This window comes from Rousettus aegyptiacus, unplaced genomic scaffold, assembly GCF_014176215.1.
Source record: "Rousettus aegyptiacus isolate mRouAeg1 unplaced genomic scaffold, mRouAeg1.p scaffold_m13_p_4, whole genome shotgun sequence".
In the NCBI taxonomy this organism is placed as follows: domain Eukaryota; kingdom Metazoa; phylum Chordata; class Mammalia; order Chiroptera; family Pteropodidae; genus Rousettus; species Rousettus aegyptiacus.
Window position 1 is genome coordinate 47,730,398 of NW_023416307.1, and position 25,009 is coordinate 47,755,406.

The window sequence follows — 25,009 nt, forward strand, 5'->3', positions numbered from 1 at the left end:
GTCGCCACATATTTGACCCCCTTTACCTCAACTACCTTCCCCTTCCTCCTTCCCCCCTACCCTCTCTCTGGTAACCACTAGTCCATAGCCCATGTCCATGTGCCTCTGTTTGTTTTTCCTGTTCATTTTTAGCTTTTAGGTTTACATCCCACATATAAGCGAAATCAAGTGATTTTCAACTTTTGCTCTTTGGCTTATTTCGCTGTTCATATTTTTAAACTCATAGAGATCAAGGAAATCTCTATTGAAACACTAACTGAACAGTGAACACACATGACAAGTGATATGGTGTTTACAAAAATAGTTTAGGAAAGTCACTGAACAAATGGACTACTACAGCTTTAAGAAAACAGCAAAACATAAAACAACAAGCCCTAGAGAAAGGAGAGAAGCTGATTCCCAGAGTTAAGACATTCAATGGAACAAACTGAATGGATAAAAATGTTCTCTAAGGAAGCCCAGACATTGGACTTAAAGAACATAGACTTTAAAGTGTCTGAAATATGCTCAAAGAATTGAATTAAATCAGGAAAATAATGTATGGACAAAATGAGAATGTCAATAGATGTAAATTATAAAAAGAAGCTAAAAGAAATTCTTTTTAAAGAATCTTTTTTATAATTTCTATTTTTTTATCGACATTCTCATTTTGTCTAGTAAAGGTAAATATTTGAACAAATATAAAAGTATATATTATTTCAATTTAGTTTTTAATTCTACTTATTCCAACCGAATTTAAAAGATAAATGTATAATAAAAGTACATACCTAGATTATTAGACACATAATTGATAAAAATATAATTTGTGACAACATAAAAGGGGGAGACAGAGCTGTAAAATAGTAGAGTTTTGGCATGCTATTGAAAGTAAGGTATCAATTCGAGTTAAATTTTTATAAATATAATTTATAAATTTAATTTATACGCAATCCACATGATTATATACTTTATAAACATTACATGTAACCCACATGATTATATACTTTATAACGAAAAACCTATAGCTAACCTTATACTCAAGGTAAAAGACTGAAAGCTTTCCCACTAAAATCAGGAAAAAGAAAAGGATGCCCACTTTCACCACTGCTGTTAAACATTGTACTGGAAGTTCTATCCAGAGCAATTAGAGAATAAATAAAAGTCATCCAAATTAGAAGAAAAAAGTAAAGCTATCTCTATTCACAAGTGACATGATTCTGTATATTGGAAATCTCAAGGAATCCACAAGAAAGCTACTAGAGTTAATCAGCAAATTCAGCTATGTTGTAGAGTAACAAGACCAACACATAAAAATTACTTGTGTTTCTATATATTTGCAATGAACAATTTAAAAAGGAAATTAAGAAAACAATTCCATTTCAATAGCACCCAAAAGAATTTAATACCTAGAAATAAATTTAACGAAAGAGAAGAAAGACTTGTACACTGCAGACTATAAAATTTTGCTAAAATTTAAAAATACATAAATATATTGAAATACATTCAATGTTTATGGATTGGAAGACTAAATATTGTTAACGTGTCAGTACTTCCCAAAGTGATCTACAGATTCAATGCAACTCCTATCAAAATTCAAATGATTTTTCCTTCAGAATGGGAAAGTTAATCCTCAAATTCATGTGGAATTGTAAAGAGCCCTCAAGAGTCCAATGAGTCTTGAAAAAGAATAATAATGTTCTTACATATCCTGATTTCAAACTTACTGAAAAACAATGATTAAAAGTGTGCTGCTGGAATAAGAATAGACATAGACCAGTGAAATAGATTTGAGGTTCTAAAATTAAACTCATACGTCTATGGCCAATTAATTTTCAACATGCCTGTCAAGTCTATTCAATAGGGGAAAAGACAGTCTCTTTAACAAATGATGCTGGAACAACAGAATTTCCATATGGAAAAAAAAATGAAGTTGAACACCAACCTCGTACCATATACAGCAAATGGATCAATGACCTAAATTAAGAGTTAAACACCATAATATTTTTAGAAGAAACCATAGAATAAATCTTTACGACCTTGGATTTGGCAATGGATTCTTAGATATGACACCAAAAGCTTGAGCAATAAAAGAAAAATACATAAATAAATTGGACTTAATCAAAATTAAAAACTTTTGCAAAACAAAGGGCATTATCAAGAAAGTGAAAAGACAGCATATAGAATGAGAGAAAATACTTACAATCACACATCTGTCAAGGTTTTATATATGAAGAACTCAAGAACCAAAGATTAAAATTCAGTTAAGAAATGGGCAAATAACTTGAATAAAGATTTCTCTGAACGAGACAAACAGCCAATAAGCACATAAAAATATGCTTGACATTGTTAGTCATTAGATAAATGAATAGCAAAACCACAGTAAGATATCACCCCATACCTATTAAAATAATTTAAAAAAATTTAAAAATTTAAATAACAAGTATTGATAAGAATGAGAAGTTGAAACTCTCATACATTGCTGGTGAGAATGTAAAATGATGCAGTCACTATAAAAATAATTTGATAGCTTCTCGAAAAGTTAAATATATGAGTACCATACAACCCAGCAATTCCACTCCTATACCAAAAGAATTAAAAACAGGGACTCGAACAGATATTTAATGCAAATATACCTTACAGCATTATTCACAACAGCCAAAAAGCAGAAGCAATCAAAGTTCATCAACAGATAAATGGATAAAAAGAATGCGGCATGCACATATTTATGAAATATTATTCAGCCATAAAAAGGCAATGAAGTTCAATTAGCATAATGTTTTCAAGGTTCATCTTGAAAACATTATGCTAATTGAAATAAGCCAGGCACAAAGGCACAAATATTGTATTATTTGACTTACTGAAATATTTTGTATGGGCAAATTTATAGAGACAAAAAGTACATTAGAGGTTACTAGAGGCTAGAGGAAAGGCAATAGGGAGTAATTTTTTAATGAGTACAAAGTTTCTGTTTGGGGTGATGAAAAAGTTTTGGAAACATATAGTGGTAATGGTTGCACAACATTGTCAATGTAATTAATGCCTCTGAACAACACACTTAAAAATGGTGAAAATGGCACATTTTATAACATATTTTTTACCACAATAAAAAAAGAATTAAAATATTTGATAACAAATATTAGTTACAAAGTTAAATTAAAAAAAAAAACAGAATACAGAGAACACAATTCAAATTTTTTCATTTATATAAATAAAAAAGACTGGAAAGAAATGCATCAAAATGCTTTAGTTGGTTGGCTCTGGATAGTAGGATAAAGATGTTTTTTTGTTTTATCTTCTTTTCACAGTGAATATATGTTAAGCAATGATGAAAATAGAAAAGAACCAAGTAATTTTTTCAAAAAAATAGAGATGCTTATTATATAGAAGAGAATAATCAAAGAAAAAAAATGAGAACTGTTATCAAATATCTGAAGGACTGCTCTGGTAAGAAAAATCAGACTGTTCTGTGATGCCCCAAACAGCAGAACTGTGATGGGTAAAAGTCACAGAGAAATAGATTTGTCTTTGATGTAAAAGAGTATTCTGTTAACAATAAGGACTGTCCAAGGGTGTTTTTTCAATAGATTTAACACATATTTAATGAACTTCTTTGATATGTCAGGTACTGTTAGAAGTATTGGGAATATAGCAGTCATCAAGACAAAAGAGAAGCCTGCTCTCATGAAGCTCACACCTGAGTGAGAGGATACAGGCAAAAGCAAATGGAAGCATAAATAAATATCATAATTCCAGATTGTGAAAAGTACTGTGAAAAAAATAAAGCAGAATTTTGTGATAGAGAATAATTGGCTTAGTCATTATTTAAAGTCACCTTTCTAAGGTGGCGAGCTTAGATCTGAATAATAAGAAAAAGTAAAGTCATATGAAGATCTAAAAGGAGAATATTTTAGGCAAAGGGAATAGCAAAATTAAGGGTGCTGAGGTGACCACAAGCTTGGCAATGCTCAAGAGACAGAAAGACTGGGGTGCCCGGAAGAGTAAATGAATAGCAATGTGGTTAGAGGTGAAGCTGGAGAATTAGGCAGAAACAAATCATGTAGGGCTTTGGGTTTAGTGGTAACACAAAGCCCCTGGAACATTCTAAGCCAGACTATAACAATAAAATTTAAATTTTAAAAATAACATTCTTACCACTGTTTGAAAGGTAAGAGTAGAAGCAAGATCAGTTGTAAGGTTATTACAGTAATCCAAAGAAGAAGTGACATTGCTTTGTGACAGTGGCTACAGTAGAGAGGGAGAGAAGAGATGCAGGATATGTTTTGGAAGTAGAGCCAATAGGAATTTCATATGTATTGGACGTGAAGAGTAAAGAAAAGAGAGAAATTAAGGATGACTCAAGGTCTTTGAACAACTAGGTAGACAGTGGTGTTATTTTAAGAAATTGTGTTTTCTTTTTGTTTTTTTTTTTACTGACATATTCCAAGTGCCAATATCAATTAATTTTGACCAAGAACTGCAAGGCAAATAATACCTTTACTTGGGGCCTTAGGAATTACACGTTAGGACATATAGATTTGGGTAGAAACCTAACTGTGTTCCAAGGGGAAAAGAAAGAGACAGAGTTTATAAAGACAGAAAAAGGAGGGCTCCCAAAGGGGTTACACAAGTTATTTTGAAGAAGCTGCGATTGGTGCTGGCAAGCTAACTTACACTGTGCTATACTTGATTAATTGCTTATGGCTGTTGCTGGCAAAGATTTTATTTCTTAATAGAGAGTTCAGTGATGCAAAGCCAGTTCAGGATATAGCCATTCATGGTTTAGGACACTTCCCACCAGGCGAGGGGTGAGTTAGCTCAGCTTCCCAAAGGCCTCGAACTCCATTTAGATTGCTCTCTTGACAATATTAACTTCATTTTGCTGTTTTTCTTTCACTCCTATACAGTAAGTAGTACAAACTAGACACTAAGTAAATATTTAATGACTTTGTTGAATATCAGATCTGGTATAACAAAGAGTTTCTTTTGGGCATGTTAAGTATGCATCCTGTTAAACATCCAATATTAGATGCCAACTACCTGTATTTCCAGAGCTCAAGATAGACATCAAGGTAAGAGATATAAATTTGGGATTCATCAGCATGTAGATGACATTAAAGTCATACGATTGATTGAAATCACTTAAGGAGATGGTGTAGATTGAAAAGACAAGAGAACCCAAGAATAAGACTTGGGGCATTCTAAAAATTAGAAGACGGGTAAAGGCCAGCAAAAGAGATAGAGAACTTGTATTCATGAAAGTGATAGATAATATGGAGGTGTGTGGCATCACAAAATACAAGAGAAGAAACCTTTTGAGGAAGGATAATGCTGTTGAGAGATTCAAGGACAGTGAGGAAAGAGAAGTGGCCATTGCTGTCAACGGAAGTCACTCATGGACTTGACAGGAGCAGCATCGGGATGGTGGCAGCTGGAGCATAGATAGTATTTGCTTGCTTTGAGCTCATTCTTCAAAAACAGAGCTTTGAACAAGTTTTAAAAATGATAAGCTGACACAATGGCTGTTAAGGAGAAGATACAAGAAGAAACAGTGTGAAAGCAAGACCACGAGGCATATAGAAGAGGCAGTCTAAGACTGGTATTTTTCATGTGTCAGTAATGTGCACTCTCCTTCAGTGGGGGCTGGAGCTGTCTCACACTGACTCACCAGGGCCAAATGCTGCTAAATTTGCAAGCCAATTATTAAACACAGCCATTGTTAAAAGTAAATTATATAAACTTACAATTAAATATAGTAAAAAAAAAGGTAATGAATACTTAAAACTGCTAATTTCTTAATTATTTTAACATATTTTAGCATTATTTCTGTATTTGAAGTTTATAATTAAACTCAAAAGTATGTTATGTCTGTAGCCATTACATCATGAACAATTTTTTTTACCAAGAAAATATTTTCCAGCATTTGAAAACTCTCATTCAATCCAGCAAATAAGTTGCTCACTCACTGATGAATGGTAGAGTTTCAACATAGGTCTTTGTTGTTTTGCTCATTCAGGTAAAGAAAAACATCAACAAAAGTTTACATTGAAACTAATTCAGTCATCAATAGCAACCATAAATTGACTATGGATAAAAAACTCAGTGAAAGTATTCTGTGAGAATCAAAATTAGCTAAGTGGAATTGGCAAGGAAGGGTACTGTATATTTTATGATTATTTGAAAATTGCTCACTACGCATTTTTCTTTTCAATAGTTAATAATAAACTTATGTGCGTATATGTACAAACATTTTTTTTTTCAGAAAGTGAGTTGTTAAACATATGCCAACATACCACTACCTACCCTCAACCCCCAGTTCAGGTCCAGTATCTGAATTCAAGCCCTTGAATGTTAGGATCTGGATGATTGAAATAAAACAATAGAATTAGAGATGGAAAGTGGAGAAAGTAGTTATACACAACTATTTGGAATATTTGAGAATAAGAAGGATGACAACAAGTAGTGGATTTCGGTAAAGGAAGAGCTTTTACAGAAAGAAAATATGAAAATATATTTATATGCTAGTGGGCATGATTCAGTAGACCAGAGAAAAGTTCACAATCATGGAAGAAGAAATTTTTAAGGCAACAAAGTTCTTGAGAAGGTAAGAGGAGACAAGATTAAAAGTACAAGTGGAGCTGTTAGCATTTATATGTAACAGAGAGAAAAGCATAGAATATTGTAAAGATGATTAATGAGTGGGCTGGAGAGGGAAAAAAATCCCATAGCAGAGCAACTGGGGAGTCATTTCATATTTTAGGGGGCAGCAGGGAGTGAGTAGTATAATTGTAAAATGACCTTTAATCTTTGCTCTAAATCCTGAGAGGCTAGAATTTGGAGATCAGAAACATAAAAGCCATTTAGCTTCTATAAATTGGGCACATTTCAACCACAACTATACCTAAAAGCACACTGAAGTCAGTGTTCCTTATTTTCAAGGTGCTTTTTTCATTTGAAATGTTTAGTGACCCTTTATGGAAGCACTGTATTTTATGGAAGACAGCAAAAGAACTAGCCAGCTTTTCCTTTGCTAACGCTTTCTTTCAACACTCGGAAATGGGATCTATTTCTTTTTCCCTCTCTGTATGCGCCACTAGGAATAAGTCACAGGATGCTTCTGCTGCAGCTGCTGTCCCGCCTTTACTGAGAGACCAATCCCTCTGGGACAGAAGGAGGCAATCTGAGGGGAGAATTTCTGAGAAGAAAGTTTTAAAAATGGCTTACTTGTTACACCAATGAGAGTTGTAATGGCCAGATCCTGGAACAGAAACTGGTAATTTGATAGGCTGTTGGTCTCCTGAAAATAAAAAGAAAAGTGGCTCAAAAAACTTATGACCTTCTGAATGAAATTTGACATCAAATGTATTCATTTTCTCTTCATAACGTAGGAATGTCAAGTAAATTACCAAAGAGATAGTGTGGTCAGGGTCCTGTTGGTGTTGGTTGAAGTGACAAAGTCAAGGCTGTGAAATCCTGTTTAACCAGGACAGTCACCAATATGCACTTTCTGGGCTGGGTCCTTTGTGAATCACTATCACCCCTTACTGAGAGAAACATCTCACACTACTAGATTCATCTCTGCTCTATTTCTACTTATTAGCAGAAAAGCTGAGATTTGTTCTGGTACAGTAAAACAGTGCATTCCTAATAGTAACGAGTGATGAATGTGTGGTGATCTTCTCTATATTTTACTGATGGAAAATGACAATAATTGAATTAACCATTTGCATTCTTGGGTATTGTTAGAAAGTCCTGATACAGCACCTTGATATTCTTGAGGAAAAAATGTTTAGGTCTTATTGGTCTCAAGTAGCTTATTTTCTTGTCCCCAGCTCCTTGGAGAAAGGAGATAATGATGACACATGTATAACTGTACTTTTGAGCATGAGTTATTATGACTCTAAAATAGAGCCAAATTTTTATCAATAGCCTCTTCTTCTCCAGTTCATTCATTGGTGAGTGGGAAAGGACATAGGTTATCTGAAAATAACAGAACTAAATTTTCAGCCCAGGAGCAAGGGGGCAAGACATAAAGATGAATCTTGATATCTCCAGCACAAATGGAATATCCTTTCTCAGTGTTAGCTAAGAGAAAAAGCCCGCACAGGTTGAGTCCACATGCAGTAGTCATGTATTTTCTCTTTTGACGTTTCAGATAGTAAAAGCCATCACAAGACCTATGTATATTAGTGATATGACATGCCAATTTTTAAATCTCTATCTATATTTAGGAATCAGTGATATGTTGGCTTGTACTAGCTCATGAAAGTCCATTGCTAGATTTTTAGGAATTTTGTAAACTGGTTGTTAAACAGAGCCAATATAAAAAATTATAGAAATATTCCATTAAACAAATTATACTGAAAACAGAGGTAATAAATACTCAAACCGTAGCACTTCTTAATTATTATTTTCCTATATTTTATTGTTATCCATGCTTCTGAGGTTATTTGCCTATTTTGTGTCTATATGGTACAAATACTACAGAACAATTGGCTACAGTATATCTCTCTCCACTGCACATGTTCAGTGACATCAGGTGGATAGCTTGAATCCAGCTTCGTGTTTTTACACCACTGAAATTGGCAAACATTAAGAATCAGGGCTTGGTTTTCCAGAAAGAGCCAATTATGAAATATTTACCAGCACCCCAATGAGAAACTCATCTTTAACGAATGGTAAGCTAGGGAAGAGTCACGCTGGAATTGGGAAGAAAGGGACCTGGTCTAAGGAGGTGAAAGCAACAATGAGAGAGAAAGTAATTTGTTCCATGCTGATTCTCCTCTACCACTAGATAGTTTCTCTGTCAGAGTCAGAGAATTGACATAAACAACTTTTCCTGTGTACATTTGTCCATGTCTGGCTTATTTTCAAAAACTTTACACACAGTCTTAGAGGGGCTATTGGAGCTCAAATATCCTATTTGCACTTTAAGAGGCATTTCAGGTTGAGAATGCACCATCCCTTGTTTCAGTTCTCACTAACCAAGAAGCTATGTCCCAAGTCATACCCAGTAGAGCAGCAGAACACCAATATACTGAATCATGCTGTACAAAGCCATGTACTTGAACATGCAGAACGAGGTGACGAGCGCTGCACGTCCTTCCCTGTGTGAGAAAAGAAAGGGAAAAGTAATGAAATGAAAGTAATGGAAAGAAATAAGGTCAGTTATTCTGTGCTATTCAGCTGAACTCAAGAGAAAAGATCAAAAGCCTGATTATTTGATTGTTTGCCTGACGAACTGGACAGCCTTGAGCCAATGGGCGCTGGCTGTCAGCATGCTAAATGATTAGATTTTCAAGAAAGGCCAATTACAGTCCAGGGTCCACAGGCTTTGATCCAGCCATGGAGTCAGATTTAAAGTTAGTCTTGGACTTTCTACAGGCATTCTTTCAGCTCAGAGTCAGAGGACCTGGCGCCAGATCTCAAACCAACTCACTATGTGATTTGGAAAGTCATTTTCCTTCTCTTGGTTACAGTTTTTTTTTTATCTGTGAACTGAGGAATTTAATAAATAAGATTGCAGGTTTGGGGACAATTTTGATGCAGGGGCTTAAGGAGTCAGGCAAACATTTTATTCAAATTTTCATTTGGCCATCTCAACTTTTTCTAAAACGAAAATAATATGCACACTCAAATTGGTCATATGTCAAATTTATATAAACTGGAAACAATGAGCATGTTTATTTATGTTACTGTTTTTTGACTTTGAGTACATAGTATATATTTAAAGGATGAAATAAATTACTGATGAAATGCCACTTTTCTTCCTTTCATTTTGGAAAAAATAGAATTTAAATTTACTTCTGGTCCTATGGTTTCCCGGGATTCCAAAGTCTGATCCTCACAGCAGGCATTTTCCTTGGCTTTGCTGCTGCCATTCACTCTGCCTAGAAGGTATAGTCTCTTCATCCTTCACCTCCATAGAAAGGCTTCCCCATACCATCCCATCTGAGCCAGCCAATTTCCCCTTCCCAGCCACCTTCTTACTTTTCACATTACCCTTGATTTATTGCCTGACTTCTTAACTGGAGAAAAACTCAACAAAATCAAGGCATGTCTGATTTACTTGCTTCTGGGTCCCCAGTGCTTCCCACTGCTCTTGGCACTACATGCTTACATTATAAATATTTGTAGAATAAGTGAATAAATGAAAAGAAAAACATTGGGAGGAGCTAGCAAAATCATTATTTTAATGTGGTAGAAAGAGTATGATACTTGTAGATAAAACACATTTATACAAGATTAATTCTAATAAAATCTCCAATCCTATATGGTGGTGTGAGCTTGGGCATATTGGTTTAAGTTCTCTGAGCCTCAATTTCTTTATTTATAAAAGAAATAGTGACCATTCATACATCTCCAGGCTTTTCGAAGTGTAAAATACTAAGCATTAAAGTACTATATAAACTGTAACCACATACTAGTTATAGTAACTGAAAGCAGCCACAATGCTAACCATCTCTATCATTTAAATAAAAGGCAGTAGAAGTAAATATTTGAGAATGGGACTAGGGTAATAAAGCACCATGGGAAATTATAGTTGAAGCAGCAAAGATAAATAAATATTTTGAAAACTAGGGATGGGTAGAATTTTGCAAGGAAGCATAAATAGGCAAGAGGAGAGGAAGACAAATGGAAAAGAGTTTCTCTTAATCCCCCATTATAAAGTGTCTAAGGAGATACATTTAAAAATAATAATAATAATAAATAGTGTGATTAACACTTTCAAAGCAGTGACAAGTTCCAAATTCTAATTTCCTAAAAATAATCATTCTGTGATTTTCATTGGAAATGTTGCTGCTCTCCCAAGGTTATTTTTAACTCCTCGTCAGTCCACTTGGGAGTAGAATGTTTGTGTTCTCCCACAAAGTGCCCTCCCCAACCAAGGATACAAAGTTTTCCTGGTCGTTGCCTAGCAGAATAATGAGATCTGCACCTAAAAGTCAGGAGAGATTACAACAATGCTGGAAAGTGCCTACTTACTTGATAAGGTGAGGTACACACTCAATATTTGGAGTTTTGGAAGTGAAAGGTGAGGCCACAGATGCCTCATGCTCTGATAAAGAGATGCCCACATGAGCCATTTTCAAAGCCTAAAAACAAAGAGTCAATTTACTGTCTATGCACACTTACATACATCTCTTCTGAGACCTCATAAGAAAAGGCCAGTGAAGGGATCACAGGGTGGCTTACAGGCCCAAGCACTAGCTGGGAGATGACCAGATTTCACTCTGCCTGCCCCATAAGAAATAGAAAGTACTGGGGCACCTAGCCAAGAAGTGGGGACTTCAGAACGAAATTCTACCCCATTTGGGCTATAGTGACCACTGAGTCATTGTGTAGCTTTGGTCAAAACCCTCCCAAACCCTCAGCATTAGTTTCTCCATCGAGAAAAATGGAGATGGTGTATATTCCAGGAGATACTATCTCTATAGAGCTCCAGGCAAGTACAATCGGGTGTGAGATTTTGGTCCCACACACTGACAACTACTTACCCCACAGTCATTGGCTCCATCACCACACATACCTACAAAGTAACTAAAAGGGTACCATGTCAATTATAGAGGAGATCAAAGTAATCTTACCTGACGATTTCTCTAATTAAAAAGATAAAATGAGCTTCAAATTTAGGGAGTTTCCCTAACAGTCTGGGTTGACTAAAAAGTAAAGTTTGACTCAGCGGTTCCCACAATGGAATAAGAAATCCAGGACATCATTCCTGGCTCCAAGTGTTTCGAGGAGATCCTGCACTTCACTGTTTACAAAACAGCTTTGGTAGTTATAAATGGGATGTTCACAATTTTATGATGAGAGAGCATGGCATGGTAGAGAGGGCACGAGATTTGAAACTGAAGATCTATATCTTTGACCTGATCACTTTATTATTTATCCCCTACAAAGTTCTATGAGTAGTCAGTGAGGTGGTATATGGAAGAGTGCCTTATAAATTTTAAAATGATAAACGAGAATTACTTGTGTTATTAATAGTAACGTGAGAGGAAATCTGCCATGTTAGCAGTCACTCAACTAAAAATGCAGTGTCAGGTCCGTACACAAGAAAGAAAATACATCTCTGCTTCAGGATTGTTTTTTGAGGCTGGGTGAATTCTGTTCTCTTAAATTAAATTATTGACCAAGATTATGAATAGTTGTTTTGTTTTGTTTTTCAAGGTAAGAGCACTCTGATAGCATTCACAGAATTTTCTATGCTTCTTTTATATACTTCTACATGAAGGCAATTAGTTTACTGTCTAGGTTTTCAACCATGTTGAGAAGACAGGGCTTTCTGAATTGAAAAGTTAACCTAGTAATTGAATCAAGTGAGTAGGGGGATAGGGTAGCAATGAGTAAGATTCATATCTGTGTGATTTAGCACTGGAGGTAGAGGAAGCTTTCAGGACTCTATAGGCTCCATTAACAAAAAATAAAGGGTTCCAAATGATGGGCACTTCAATGGACCACCCATTCTATCAGTGGAGACCCTTTGTGTTAGAAGAAACATATTTTTCTGATTTAGAATGGAGAGGATGCTCTGGCATAAGAAGGTCTTAATATTTTGAAGTTTAGGTGAATGTCTTGTCATATTAATCTCCTTATATTATAATTGTGATGATGATTTGCAAAAATGAGTCCAAATACTCATTGTTCCTTCAGGAGCTGGGCTCAAATTATCCTTCCAGGCTTATTTCTCACCATACTCTTTCATTCCCCTTATGTTCTAGTTCGGTGTTTCTCAATTCTGCATGCGAAACTGACTTATGGGAGAAGCTTTGAAAAAATACTGATGCCCAAGCCCCATGTAGCAATTGAATCAGATGCACTGGACGGCGGCGTCCTGGTATTGCTAATTTTTCAAAGCTCCTGAGGTGACTGTCATGTGCAGTCAGTTTAAGAATCGCTACCCTAGCCAAACGCAGTGACTTCCTGAACCTCTTATACTCCTCCTGACTGCAATGCCTCCATGCGCTTCACACCACCTGAATTGGGAAAGAACCTACTCCAGTTTCTGAAATTCTTCCACCAGACTGGATTTCTGCCCAGGAGACATTCTTGCAAAGATGGTCCCATTCATCAATATCTGAAAGGAACCCCAAAGAGAATTTTTTATTATGTCAGCTGGTCATACATGAAATAATTGATAACATTCAGAACATTGACTGGGTAATGATATCCATAAATGAGAAAAAAAATTGTTTTCTAAGTTTTTCTTCGTATTTTAAGACCAGGCATTGAGACATTGGTTATCAGATAAGTGACAAGGAAGACCAAAATCAGTAAAGATGAGTACTTAGTAAAAACATTTGATGAAAATGACCTATAAAAATTTAGCTCAGCTGTCATGAAGAATGTAGACCTAAAAAATCCTGAGCTTAATGAAATCTTAAACCAATAGAGTATCAGAAATTGTAAGATAACAAGAGACAGAATGTCAGGAAAAGGAAAGGAAGCAACTGTTTCTTAAAAATTAGGAGAAAAGTAGCCTAGGTGAAATAGTGACTATTTGTGGTCTTTGACTCAACCATACCATCTGGGCTTGACCAATTGTGAAACACAGCTAATATCACAAGTCTAATTCAGACTAGGGAATATTGGTATAAAAATCTGAGCTCCATTCTACAGAATCTAAACTCTTTTGTGCTAGATTTGTGTGTTCCCTGCTCTTCTTGGCAGTAAACTCAACTTAGTGTTTACTCAGCCTCTAAGTCTATTCTTTTGTCCTTAAACAGTATCTACGATGATGAGCACTTGAATATGAATAATTTATCTTTGGGTTACATTGGACACAATTTTTCTCTAGCTTGCCCACACATTGTATATATAACTTACCTGCCCCTGATTACGGGTTTGCTCTTCACCAGCAAAGTTTTAAGTTTGACCCTCTTCTATCAAAAACTTAATGGAATTCCTTTATTCTTGGCCTATCTTCCTATATAATTGCTGGATTTCCACTATACTGTGAGTCTCCTAATCAATGCAGTATTGTGATGGCTAACCAAATGTAATCCTTATGACTTGAGAAGTCACTAATACTTTAATCTTCTAGATGATGGCAAATTGGCTAATCATTTTACTTATTTTAAATCTAGTAGGAAATGAGTCAAAGTAAGCTCTGTACAAATATCTGTTTCTCTTATGATATATTCAATAGGTATATCTTAGCTATTGAAAAGTTTCACTTACTGAGGATCATGTTCTATAAATAACATTGTGAGCATCTTTACTGAAAGATTGGTACCCTATCAGAACTTACCTTTGGTAGTAGGCTGCTGAAATGTTGACTTATAATCTGAAAGGATTTACCACTTAGGGCAAAATGGTAACTTTCTTCTTTGCTGTTAGAGACTTCTTCCCTAATGTTAATGTAATTGTCCTGCAAATCAAGACACAGTTATTTTAGACTTGATTAGGGCCACAAACGTATCTGAGAGAAGACAATGACATCAGTCTGGGGTCTCTATTCAAAAGTCACAATCCAGCCCTGATTCTTCAGAGAAGCACTTTCTTTTTGCTAGATCAATCTCTATACATCACAGACTCTAGTGAAGAGGAGAATAAAATTTACTCATGTCTTCTTCTCGTCCTGATTTGATCTCTGTGAGTCCCAAGGAAGCGCACATTTCACACATTTTAAGTGTAAAATACAAAGTGTTGCAATTTAACAAATCACTCATTGAGGTGAGAACGTACAAATTTTTTTTCTTATAAAATTAATGTTGTTCCACAAGGATGCAATAGAGATAAGATATTGACATGATTGGAGATCAATAAATAAGATTTTTCCTTCCATCCTGAATATATAGTCTGATTTTCCGATTCACAAAGCAGTATCTTTCCTAGGGACTAAATCCCTTTTGAACCCAAAGTGTAACTGGCAAGCAAGGGAAAAATGGGAAATGTGGTTCACAGCCGTTCTTACTATATTCTTTCTCATACAGAGCCCACAACTTTTTTAAGTTTAAAAGAATAGATTATTTCCAGGAACCAGAAAAGCACTGCACCTTAAAGCTCAGTTAGAAAAATCTGGGAAACTGATATAATGTGCCTCCCACTGCATATGTGTCAAACATTTGGAAAAATATGTTGACCCTAGGTCACCTGTATACTTCTGCTAGTCAAAGCTGCTAAGTCGTCAACACTGAGACGAGTTAGATAATATAGCAGAAGGTCTGTTTTTAGGTATACCTGATTTCCATATGAAATGTGTTTCTTTTCTTCTACTAATTTCCAAGATATGGATGCTGGTGAGGATCCAGTGGGTTCATCTGTTTCAATGAGAATAATTTTTTGGCCTTCAGAAACCATTCCAGACTTTCTGGCCACTGTTATCGCAGTCTGAAGATTGTCACCTAGAAGAAAGGAACAGTATCCTAAAATGAGGTTGAAGAGATATACCAATTCATATAAAACTAAGGTAATGAGTTAAGACTTTATTTAGGGGTGAAGAGAATAATATCTAAGGTCTCTCTCAATCCTGACTCCATGGTTCTACAATCCCTTTTCTGGTTCTTGCTGCTTTTTATCTGGTTACTTATATCAAAGACTAGAAAGAAAAAATAAAAAGGCAAAATTTATATCTATTTCTGTCATTTGTTAACAGCTTGGTAAATGTTTAGCAAAACTACTGGTTTAATATAGTACCTGATGGTTCCACTTTCAACTAAGATGGAATAAGCTTACTATAATTTCATTTTCCCACTGACTACAATCAAAACTCTAGACAAAATGCAAGAAGCAACTACTCAAGAATTTAAAAAAGTAAACATAAGCAGGCAGAATGTGGAAGATAGTCAAATCTGGAGAAACAATCTATAAGGAGAGATTCTCAGCTTCTTTTCTCTTTCCTCTCACATATTTGACCTGAGGGTGAGCCCCAGTCCCAGAGTTATAGTGGTTGCTAAAACTCTGAGAAATCTACTCATTCTGTCCAGAGGAACCAGGGAAAGGCATGCCTGAAGGCTAAAGAGTTATTGGGGAAATCCTGAAAAGAAAAGAGCTAGACAATGAGACTAATTTAATATATAAACTGTGTAAGTCCTGGGTCCAAGCCAGAGCTGGGCATGTGTAGTACAAACTCAAAGAAGGATAGAAAAAGCTTCAAGAAACTACCTTTATGGCCTAGAGTTTTGTTGGCTAAAGCAGACAAACAAAATCACATTCTCAACATTAACAGGATCCAAAGTCTCAAAATGTCATCATCAAAATATTTAGGACACTGAATATATAAGAAAACCTGGAGAGTCTGGCCTATTTGCAAGGAAAAAAAAAAAATCAACAATTGCCTGTCTCAAAATGACCCAGTTTTGGAATTATCACACAATGGTTTTAAAGAAGCTATTACAAATGTAGTCCATGTGATAAAGGTTAATACTTTTTAAATAAATGACAAAATAGAAGTTCTCAACAGGAAAAAAATATACTCTATACAAAAGAATTGAATAGCTACTTTAGAACTGAAAAATATCAAAATTGAAATAAAAAAGATTTACTCGATGCACTCAATAGCAGAATGAAGATGACAGGAGAAAGTCAATAAATTTGAAGATAGATCAATAGAAATTTTATAATCTGAAGAACAGAGAGAAATTTTTAAAAACAAAATAACATATAAAAACAATGAAAAAGATTTATATTTATGTCATTAGAGTCCAGAAAAAGAAGAGAAAGAGACTAAAACAGGAAAATATTTTTTAAAGAAAAAGTAGCAGAAAACTTCCTAAATATGATTTAAAAAATTGGAATTTGCAGATTAAAAAAACTCAATGAATCTCTAACAACTTAGTGAGAACCACATCCAGACACATAATCAAACTGTTGCTAAAAACCGAAACCAAAGAAAATATCTTAGAAGTAGCTAGAGAAAACAATATATTAGAGAAAATGATGAAAATTATCATTTTAAGAGAAAAATGATGAAAATTATCACAAATTTTTCATCAAAAACTGTGGAAGAAAGATAAGAATGGAATAACATCTTTAAAATGCAAAAAGAAAAAAAATTGTCAACTCAGAATCCTATAGCTAATGAAAATATCTTTCAAGAATAAGGTAAAAATAAAGGCATTCTTAGATGAAGGGAAATGAAGATAATTCTCTTGCCAGCAGACATCCTCAAAAAGAAATGCTAAAAGAATTTTTTCAGATTAAAAGGAAATGACATCAGAGGGAAATTTGAAACATGAGGAATGAAAACATAACAACAGAAATAAAATCTGGGTAAATATAAAAGTCTATTTTATTTTTTCTACTTATATTCTTTAAATCTTGACTGTTGAAAGGGAAAACTTTAACATTGGTGGGGTTTTCATTGTCATATACATGATAACTATAACGTAAGAAAGAAGGTAAGAGATGTTTATGGTTTTAAGGCTTCTTAAATTTGTAGGTATGAATATTGTAATTCTTAGAACAGCTCCTAAAATATAAATAATATAACATCTGGCTAGCCATTCCTAACATGGATTCCCCCAGGTTTCTACTGAAATATTCATGAGGATTATCAAAAGAGTTAACTGGTGGGAAGAAGCTGCTCTACCCTGAGATTGGAAGAGTACAAGGAGTCCTGAGAGCTAAGAGACTTCCTCTACCTGCCTCAGCAGGACACCAGCAGTTGGTTTGCTTTATAGCATAAGCCCATTTTGCATATATCACCCATGAGAGTTCTACTATTTAGTACATGCAGCCAAGGCCTAAGCCTCAGTTATCTGACAAAGAAATAGAACAACCTATTTAAGAAACCCCAGTAGCTAGATAGAAAAAGATCAGGCAGGAAAACCAGAATACATGACTGGCAAAGTAGAGTAGCCGCTGGAGACAGATAAAACTTGCATTAAAAGGGTGGAGAGTGGGAAGGGAGGAAGGTTTTCTAGAGCCACTCCCAATCCAAGACATATTTTAAGAACCCAATAATTTAACAGGTGATTTGAAGAAAATGATGATCATTTTTGAAACCTGAATTTGTGGTTTGAAAAACCTGGGTGCAAAAAAAATCTTAAAGAACAAAGCAAAGTTATAAAAATATGATAGTCACAAGAAAAAAAATAAGAAACTGCGAGGATAGATCCAGACGGCCTGTCATATGAATAATGGAAACTACAGCAGGAGAAAAGGAAAGAGAGAGAACAAAGGCAATAATTAAATGAACAATAGAAGAAAATTTTCTGAGAGGAGGAGGACAGCTTGGAAGGTCTTACTATGTTCAGACCAAAATGATGAAAAAGATAAATACATAGGCATATTCTGGTAATGTTTGTAAAATCCAAAGTTGAAAAAGAATTATGTGCAGGAAAAAGCAAGTTATCTATAGTGGGCTGACATCGAACATATAATATACAAGACCAAAAACCAGAAGACAAAGGAAACACATGTACGGATTATTAAGTAAGAAGACTTTAACCCTCAAATCTTATACTTATTCACATGTCAGAGCAAACAAGGATAGTCCAGTCTATGTGAGAAGGCAGAGAGCATATTACCTTTCTATCCCATTCAAGGACAATTCATGACAAAAAATTATAACCAAGCAAGGAAAGCAAAAGAAGAGAAATTTCAATATGAGGAATGAAGAATTCAAGATGGAGGGTCAAGTGTGATCAACTCTTATTCCTACATCAATCTAAATGGTTAAGGATAGAATATGCCAATGTGTAATATAAGTGCTTGATAAAGATATTTGAAACAGAAGGATCACAATGTAGGGGAAATTTTAATAAGCAGTCAATTAACTGAGCAACATCTAGAAGTTGGACGGAGGGTCTAGAAAGGGCGAGAGTAAAAGTGATGCAAAAGTCTCTTGAATTGTGGAGGCAAGAATAGGGAAATGAAAAAGTTCAGAAGGAAAAGTAAAAGTATTCTAGAGTTTTCAGCAGTGGAACTGAGTTCAAGGGACATGGAATGGGAATACAGGCTTTGGTAAGAAAATATTGTTACTTGGTAACACAATTAATAGAGTTGAAAGCATTTGACTATGAGAGCAGGGAAAGAGAAGACATTCTCTCAGAAACTATGAATGCACTAAAAAATCATTTATTCTCTATTCACAAGGATGCATTAATTTCTCTTGGGTGAGCCTTTCTCACTATTCCATTATTGCATTAATTAGAGTTTGAGAGTAAGAGTAGAAATGACAGGATTATTTTATCTCCAGAATTGCAGATTTTATTATTTATAGGCCTTCAACATAGTTTATAGACCATGCTAAGCATTCTTCTTCTAACAATTAATAATAAAAATAATATTTGCACAAGTCATATCATCTTCTCATTTAGGTAATATCTCAAATGTCCCCTCTGAGAGAGGACATCTCATCATCTGTTTTGTTTTATGTATATCGTAATGCTTATTACTACCTATTTATTTGATTATCTGATTGGTTGATGATTGACTGATTTTCTATCTCATCCCTCCTGAATGAAAGCTCAGTGAGAATGGTAATTTTTCCTTTTTGTTGCTTATTCCCAGCACCTAGAATGGTGTCTGGCCCATAGTAGGTAGTCAACAATATATGCTAAATGAGTAAACCTCTGTTTCCATAGCAAATCCTTACTGTTTTCTACTTTGTTCTATACCTGTGATCATTACCGTCCTCATCTGGGCTGAGGTGAGCTCTTCCAGGACAAGTTTTGTCTCTTCTTTCAATCGATTTTCCAAGATCAGCAATCCCAGAAATATCAGGTCTGATTCTATCTCGTCCCTGGAATTATATATATATATGGATGTGTGTATATATATGTATATTTGAATAGAAATAGCACACCATAGGCTTTCTTACAGGTAGCAAAACCAAAACAAAGTCAAATATATTCTTGTCAGAGTGGTTCCCACTCACTCATTCAAGCATCATTCCTGAATATGTGCCAGGAACCATCTAGACAGGAAGAGGACACAAAAGACACTGAGACATTTACTCTGAATTGGAAGGAAGAGAGAATAATTATTAAGCAAAAGACTTTGTATAGAATTAACTAAATGACTGCAAAGGTCTCTTTCATCTGCTGTGGTGATTTTCATCACCTCACCTTTAGGTAATCACCAGAGAGGAGTTCTACCTCTGCTATAAAACATCATGAAATATAAGTGAGACACAAGAAAAATAAAATAAAATGTCAGTTTCTCTAGAAACCAAAGCTATAATCAATACGATTTTCGTTCCAGGAGATATTATCCCTCTTTAGAGGCAACCTCCCCCATCTCTTTGTTAGCTGGTGACATTGTTCTTCTACATAAAGTGTGCCTGTTTTTGTAGCAAGCGAGGTCTCTGAGACTCCTGTCCACCACAAGGTCATTTATTTCCAAGGTATTCTATAGGACTACACGGAGTAAACTGAGGGCTCAAATATTCTTCCATGATTCATTTATCTGAAACTCGGACACCTCTAGCAGAGACAAGAGTAAGACATCAGCAATGCCTATACCTGGGTGAAATATAGATAAAAGCAGTACCCCAAAAAACCACTTGCTCTTGCTTGCCATGTGTACCTCACATGCTTTGGGGGCAGGATACTCCCAGGACACTGCTAACTCCTCCACCACTGTGGCAGAAAGTGGACACAGTTTGAATTATTCACTTTGAAGCAGGTTCAGGAGGATGACATGTCCTATTTTTCTGAACCTGGCATTTAAGTCTCTCCATAATCTGATTCCAAACTATCTTTTCAGGCTCATCTATCACTAAACTCTTCATCAACCCTAAGCTCCAGCCAAGTTGGACTGCTCACCATGAATATGTTCTTTACTCAACCATCTGCAAACATTTGCTCTGGACTGCCATAAGACATTCTTTTTTATTTCATGGAAAAGTTATAAGTTCCACCTCATCTGTCATTGAAATTCTTCTTATATTTTGAGGCCCAAACACCCTTGCAACTCTCCATAAATCCTCTCCCAGATAGAAATACTTGCTCTCTAAGCATATTACTTCTACCTCGGATTAGCTTATATTTTATTTGTCCATATATTATTATTCTTTGCTATCAGATCTGTTTCTCTGTCTCAACTTTTTGAGGGTAAGCCCATCTGCTTTAGTGACAAGTTCAACACATCCATGTGTCTCCCAACGCAGAGGAGGTGCTTGACAAATGTTTGTCTAGTTGAAAGGTTCTGGTGCTTGGTGTGACTGCTTTTTGCTGGATAGCCCAGGAAAATTCCTTTCTTCTTTCAGAAATTCTACTGCCAAAGGGTTCTCATGGGAACAAAAATCAATCTATCAAGTCAATGACCATTTACTAAACACATAAATAAGTATAAAAAACAGGGCTAAGGAAATGGGGGGAGAATCTGCAGAGACTATAGTAGGCCCTGACTCCAGAGATTCCACATTTAACCTTGGCTATACAGAAGGCTTGGAAAAGTATCATCATAATGTATGAACAAGAGTCCTATGGAGTCAGAGAGGAAGGTATAATCACTTTGGGGTGGAGTGATTGGAGAAGCCTTCCTGGGGATGGTTTATATTGGAGCTGGTCATTGAAGGATAACTTAGCTGATGCCTGACTGAGGGTCTCTAATCTTTCCAGTGGCTCTCCTACCTTTGATACAAGGCCTCAGGTTTTAGATAGTTTCAAAGATAATATGACATGAGCCAACCACAAGGCACTTGATCGGACCAAGAAAATAGCTGCTGGATCAACCATTTGACACTGACTGTGACCAACCCTGGCAGTCATATCTGGCTCCTCTGGCACTGAGCCTTTGTTTGGTTCAATGCACAGTAATCAGGATACCAGAGTTCTAATCCCAGCTCTGCTGCTACCTTACTGTGTGACCAAGGATAAATCATTTTCTTTGTCTGGTAATTTATTTCTTCTATTGTAAAAAAAAAAAAAAAAGGACGGGGCAAAACTAATGTATTTTCAAAGTCTTTTCTATCTATAACATTATATGCTTCTTCTTTTCATGAATGTTCAATCTGAATCAAGAAATAAAGAGGAAAACAGTCCCTTGAGAGGTCTCAAGCTCTGCAACTTGAAATAGCATGCTGTCTTTTCCTGCTTCCTGCATAGACATTATACCTCTTCTTGAAGCATCTATAAATAATAAAGAATGAAGAGTATAATACAAAGGAAGCATTTTCATCCTTGTAACTATACTTCATGTTCTTAAAATCCATGTGATTTTTAAAAGACAAAATATCATTAAGTGGGCTAAGACACCTCACAGAAATTATGATACCTATGCTGGAAGCACTCTGAATAAACACACAAGTACACGCACATGCACGTCACAGAACTAATGTTCTATTCTAATGAGAGATTAGCAAAGGTTAGGTAAACTAATGTAGCTAGGAATAGATACAGTGGTGATGAGGCTTTAACTCAGGAAGGGCAACTCAATGACCCAAAATCAGATCTTGAACCTTACCAGAATTTGAAAAGTTGAAATTTCAATGCTATTGGCAAGGGCATGTGCTCTCCTGTGTATCACAGTCCTTGTCATCCCCTATTGCTCATGTGCCTCCATCGGTACTTTGTTACATGCACAAGCCCCAAAGCCATGAGTTTGAAACTTGTGGCTACGTAAATATAGTCAGAAGCAGCAGTATAGTAACCACAATCTTGATTTATATCTATCGAGAGGCTCTTGGGAAATAGTTTCATTTACAATTCTGCTATGTCCTGGTCCCAAATTTCCTCTTCTTTAAAATGTGAGATCTAATCTCAAAATTTGCTTTTAGCAATCTGACTTGAGTGACCTGAGTTGATTAAATTACAACAAACACCCAGGGTTGTAATAGCCCAAGGGACCCTTTTAAAGGCCATATTAAGCTGGCCTCAGGGGATGTGGCCCAATATACCCAGTAATCCAATATTCAATGACCTTAGATGAGCCACTTCTGCCTCTGGGCTTCACTGCTCATTCATAAAGTGACAAGGTTGGGACACATCTGTGATTCTCCACAGGAGGAATACTGCCTCTAGAGGACATTTTGGAATCTTTTTAGACATCTATGTAAGATTTTCTGCAATGATCAGTGCACAATAAAACATTACATTGCATCCCACATGACTTTTGAATATTTTATGGGATAGTTATGGACACTAAAAGATTATTTATACTTTTCTAAGTCAATATAGGCTTATTCCATTTATATTCTACTATAATTATACTATATAATATACTGTATTATTATAGTATATATAATAGTACTATCTTAAGTTAACAAATATAAAATCGTTTCCTTTCTATAGCTCTGTTATATATTTAAACACAAAGTACTTTTTGCACATTTTTAATATGCTGTTGAATTTTCCAGGAATGTGACTGCTGTGTAAATTAAAAAGAGATTGTATTGGTTTTTTCAGTTTTACCAACAGTTTTAAACCATTTCAAAGAGTCACCTCATTGACAGCACGACTGCTAATGGTATTTGGGACTCCAATGTTTACATACCTGTATCAGTCTGCATTCCTAGCTGTTGCAGCCCTAATTTTTCCACTCACAGGTGCAAGCAATGGATTGCTTCATTTTGTGGAGTGGGCTCAGTGTTTACTGACCTATCTATTACTTCTTACAATGCAATATATTTTTTGTTCTTGTTTTGACCGTACATAGTGACATTATATTTATTTTTACAAAGAGTACATGCAGATCATATTACATATGAATTTTACTTTACTGTATTAAAGGAAGTGGTACAAAATATAGTTACAATAATAAAATGTTGAGTCTGACAGAGTAGAGCACAAATAGGTAAGGCCTCCCAAATTTCAAAGCCTAAATAACAAAATAAGTCTTGATTATCTGCAGCAGTGTTACCAATAATGACTGACAGTGTTGGACATGGCTGTGAAGGTGCAATAAACACAACACCCTAAAAACAGTGGAAAGTAAGACAACAAATAAATTTGAGCTAATAAATGCTCCTATCCATTTTAGCTTTTAAGCATTCCCATTTTAATCTCTACATATCAAAACTTTCTCTAGAATGACCCCTCTAAAGCTCTTCTTGTTTTTCTATGAACATTATCTAGATAGGTGTTAAGTCCAAGCTACATTTTTTCTCATTAACTATATTTCTCACTAAGAACTGATTTTTCAGACAAATGTTATATTTTCTAACTTTCAACTAATCATCAATTATAATTAAAAAATTAGCTCCCTGTATTTGGTTCAAAATGGGAACATGGCCGTAATTTCAAACTCTCTGAAACATTGGTTATATTCATATGTCTGTTTTCACAAAGTTGTACAATGACATCATATTTCACAGTTTATACAGTCATTTCCCATACATTCTTCCAGTCAGTGTTCACATCAGCTTTGCGATTGAAGCAGGGCAAGGATGACTATATCCCTGTGTATGGAGTTCAAAGACATTCCATGCACACAAATCCAGTAAGCTATGCTGCTGAGTCCACTGCTCAGTCTGGTGCATCTCCCCACCAAGCCAGCCCGCTTTGTCAAAATCCTTCCCGTTTACCTCATCCAGGCAGTGGTGTGGTGGTCCATTTCCAGCTTTTTGTAGGCCAGCGCTATGACCCGGAAGCCCTGGGTTGTGTAAATCTGAAGTTCACTAACAAAACTAGTTGGTACTGTTTAGAAAATAGCAGAAGATTAATATGCAATCTTTACTCAGTAGTACTGGTGGAGAAAGTCTTTACAGATTCAATTCTTTTCCAAAACACCCACCTCTAAAAAAGTACGCAAGTCAGTGGGAACCCACCCTAAATATAACTACATTATCAGGGTTGACTTCTTGGGACCCAGTGAAACTGAAATGAGAGGAATGCATTTTTAAAGAGAAAAAAAAAGGAAAAAGAATTTTAAAAAGTACATAATTTTTTCTCTAGTTTAACCAACAAATATTTATTGACAATCTGCTATATTTTAAGCATTGACTCTGCAAAGATTAAACTGCAGGTCCTGTTCTAAGGATCTCTGTTTAGTGGGGCAACAGCCAGTAGTAGACTAACAATACAATTGAATGAGATCATTACAATGATCTATGCAATTGCAGTGTGCTGTAGAAGCACAGTGGTGCATTTATCAGACTGGGAGGAAGTGGTTAGATGAAGGAAAGGAAAGGGCATTTTGG

The 25,009-nt window shown here is 35.4% G+C and overlaps 1 protein-coding gene across 2 annotated transcripts in view; it reads right to left on the reverse strand.

Moving 5' to 3' along the window:
* The window catches only part of ATP13A4 (ATPase 13A4), a 115,222-nt gene that overhangs the window by 17,363 nt on the left and 72,850 nt on the right, over positions 1-25,009 (reverse strand). For both annotated transcript variants that reach the window (XM_016136346.2, XM_016136347.2), the window contains 9 exons: positions 24,395-24,506; positions 19,545-19,669; positions 15,163-15,326; positions 14,231-14,350; positions 12,978-13,057; positions 11,475-11,517; positions 10,963-11,072; positions 8,987-9,083; positions 7,201-7,273 (listed from right to left, as the gene is read on the reverse strand). In XM_016136346.2, the coding sequence (XP_015991832.2) occupies positions 7,201-7,273; positions 8,987-9,083; positions 10,963-11,072; positions 11,475-11,517; positions 12,978-13,057; positions 14,231-14,350; positions 15,163-15,326; positions 19,545-19,669; positions 24,395-24,506 (924 nt within the window). The remainder of the gene's footprint in view (positions 1-7,200; positions 7,274-8,986; positions 9,084-10,962; positions 11,073-11,474; positions 11,518-12,977; positions 13,058-14,230; positions 14,351-15,162; positions 15,327-19,544; positions 19,670-24,394; positions 24,507-25,009) is intronic.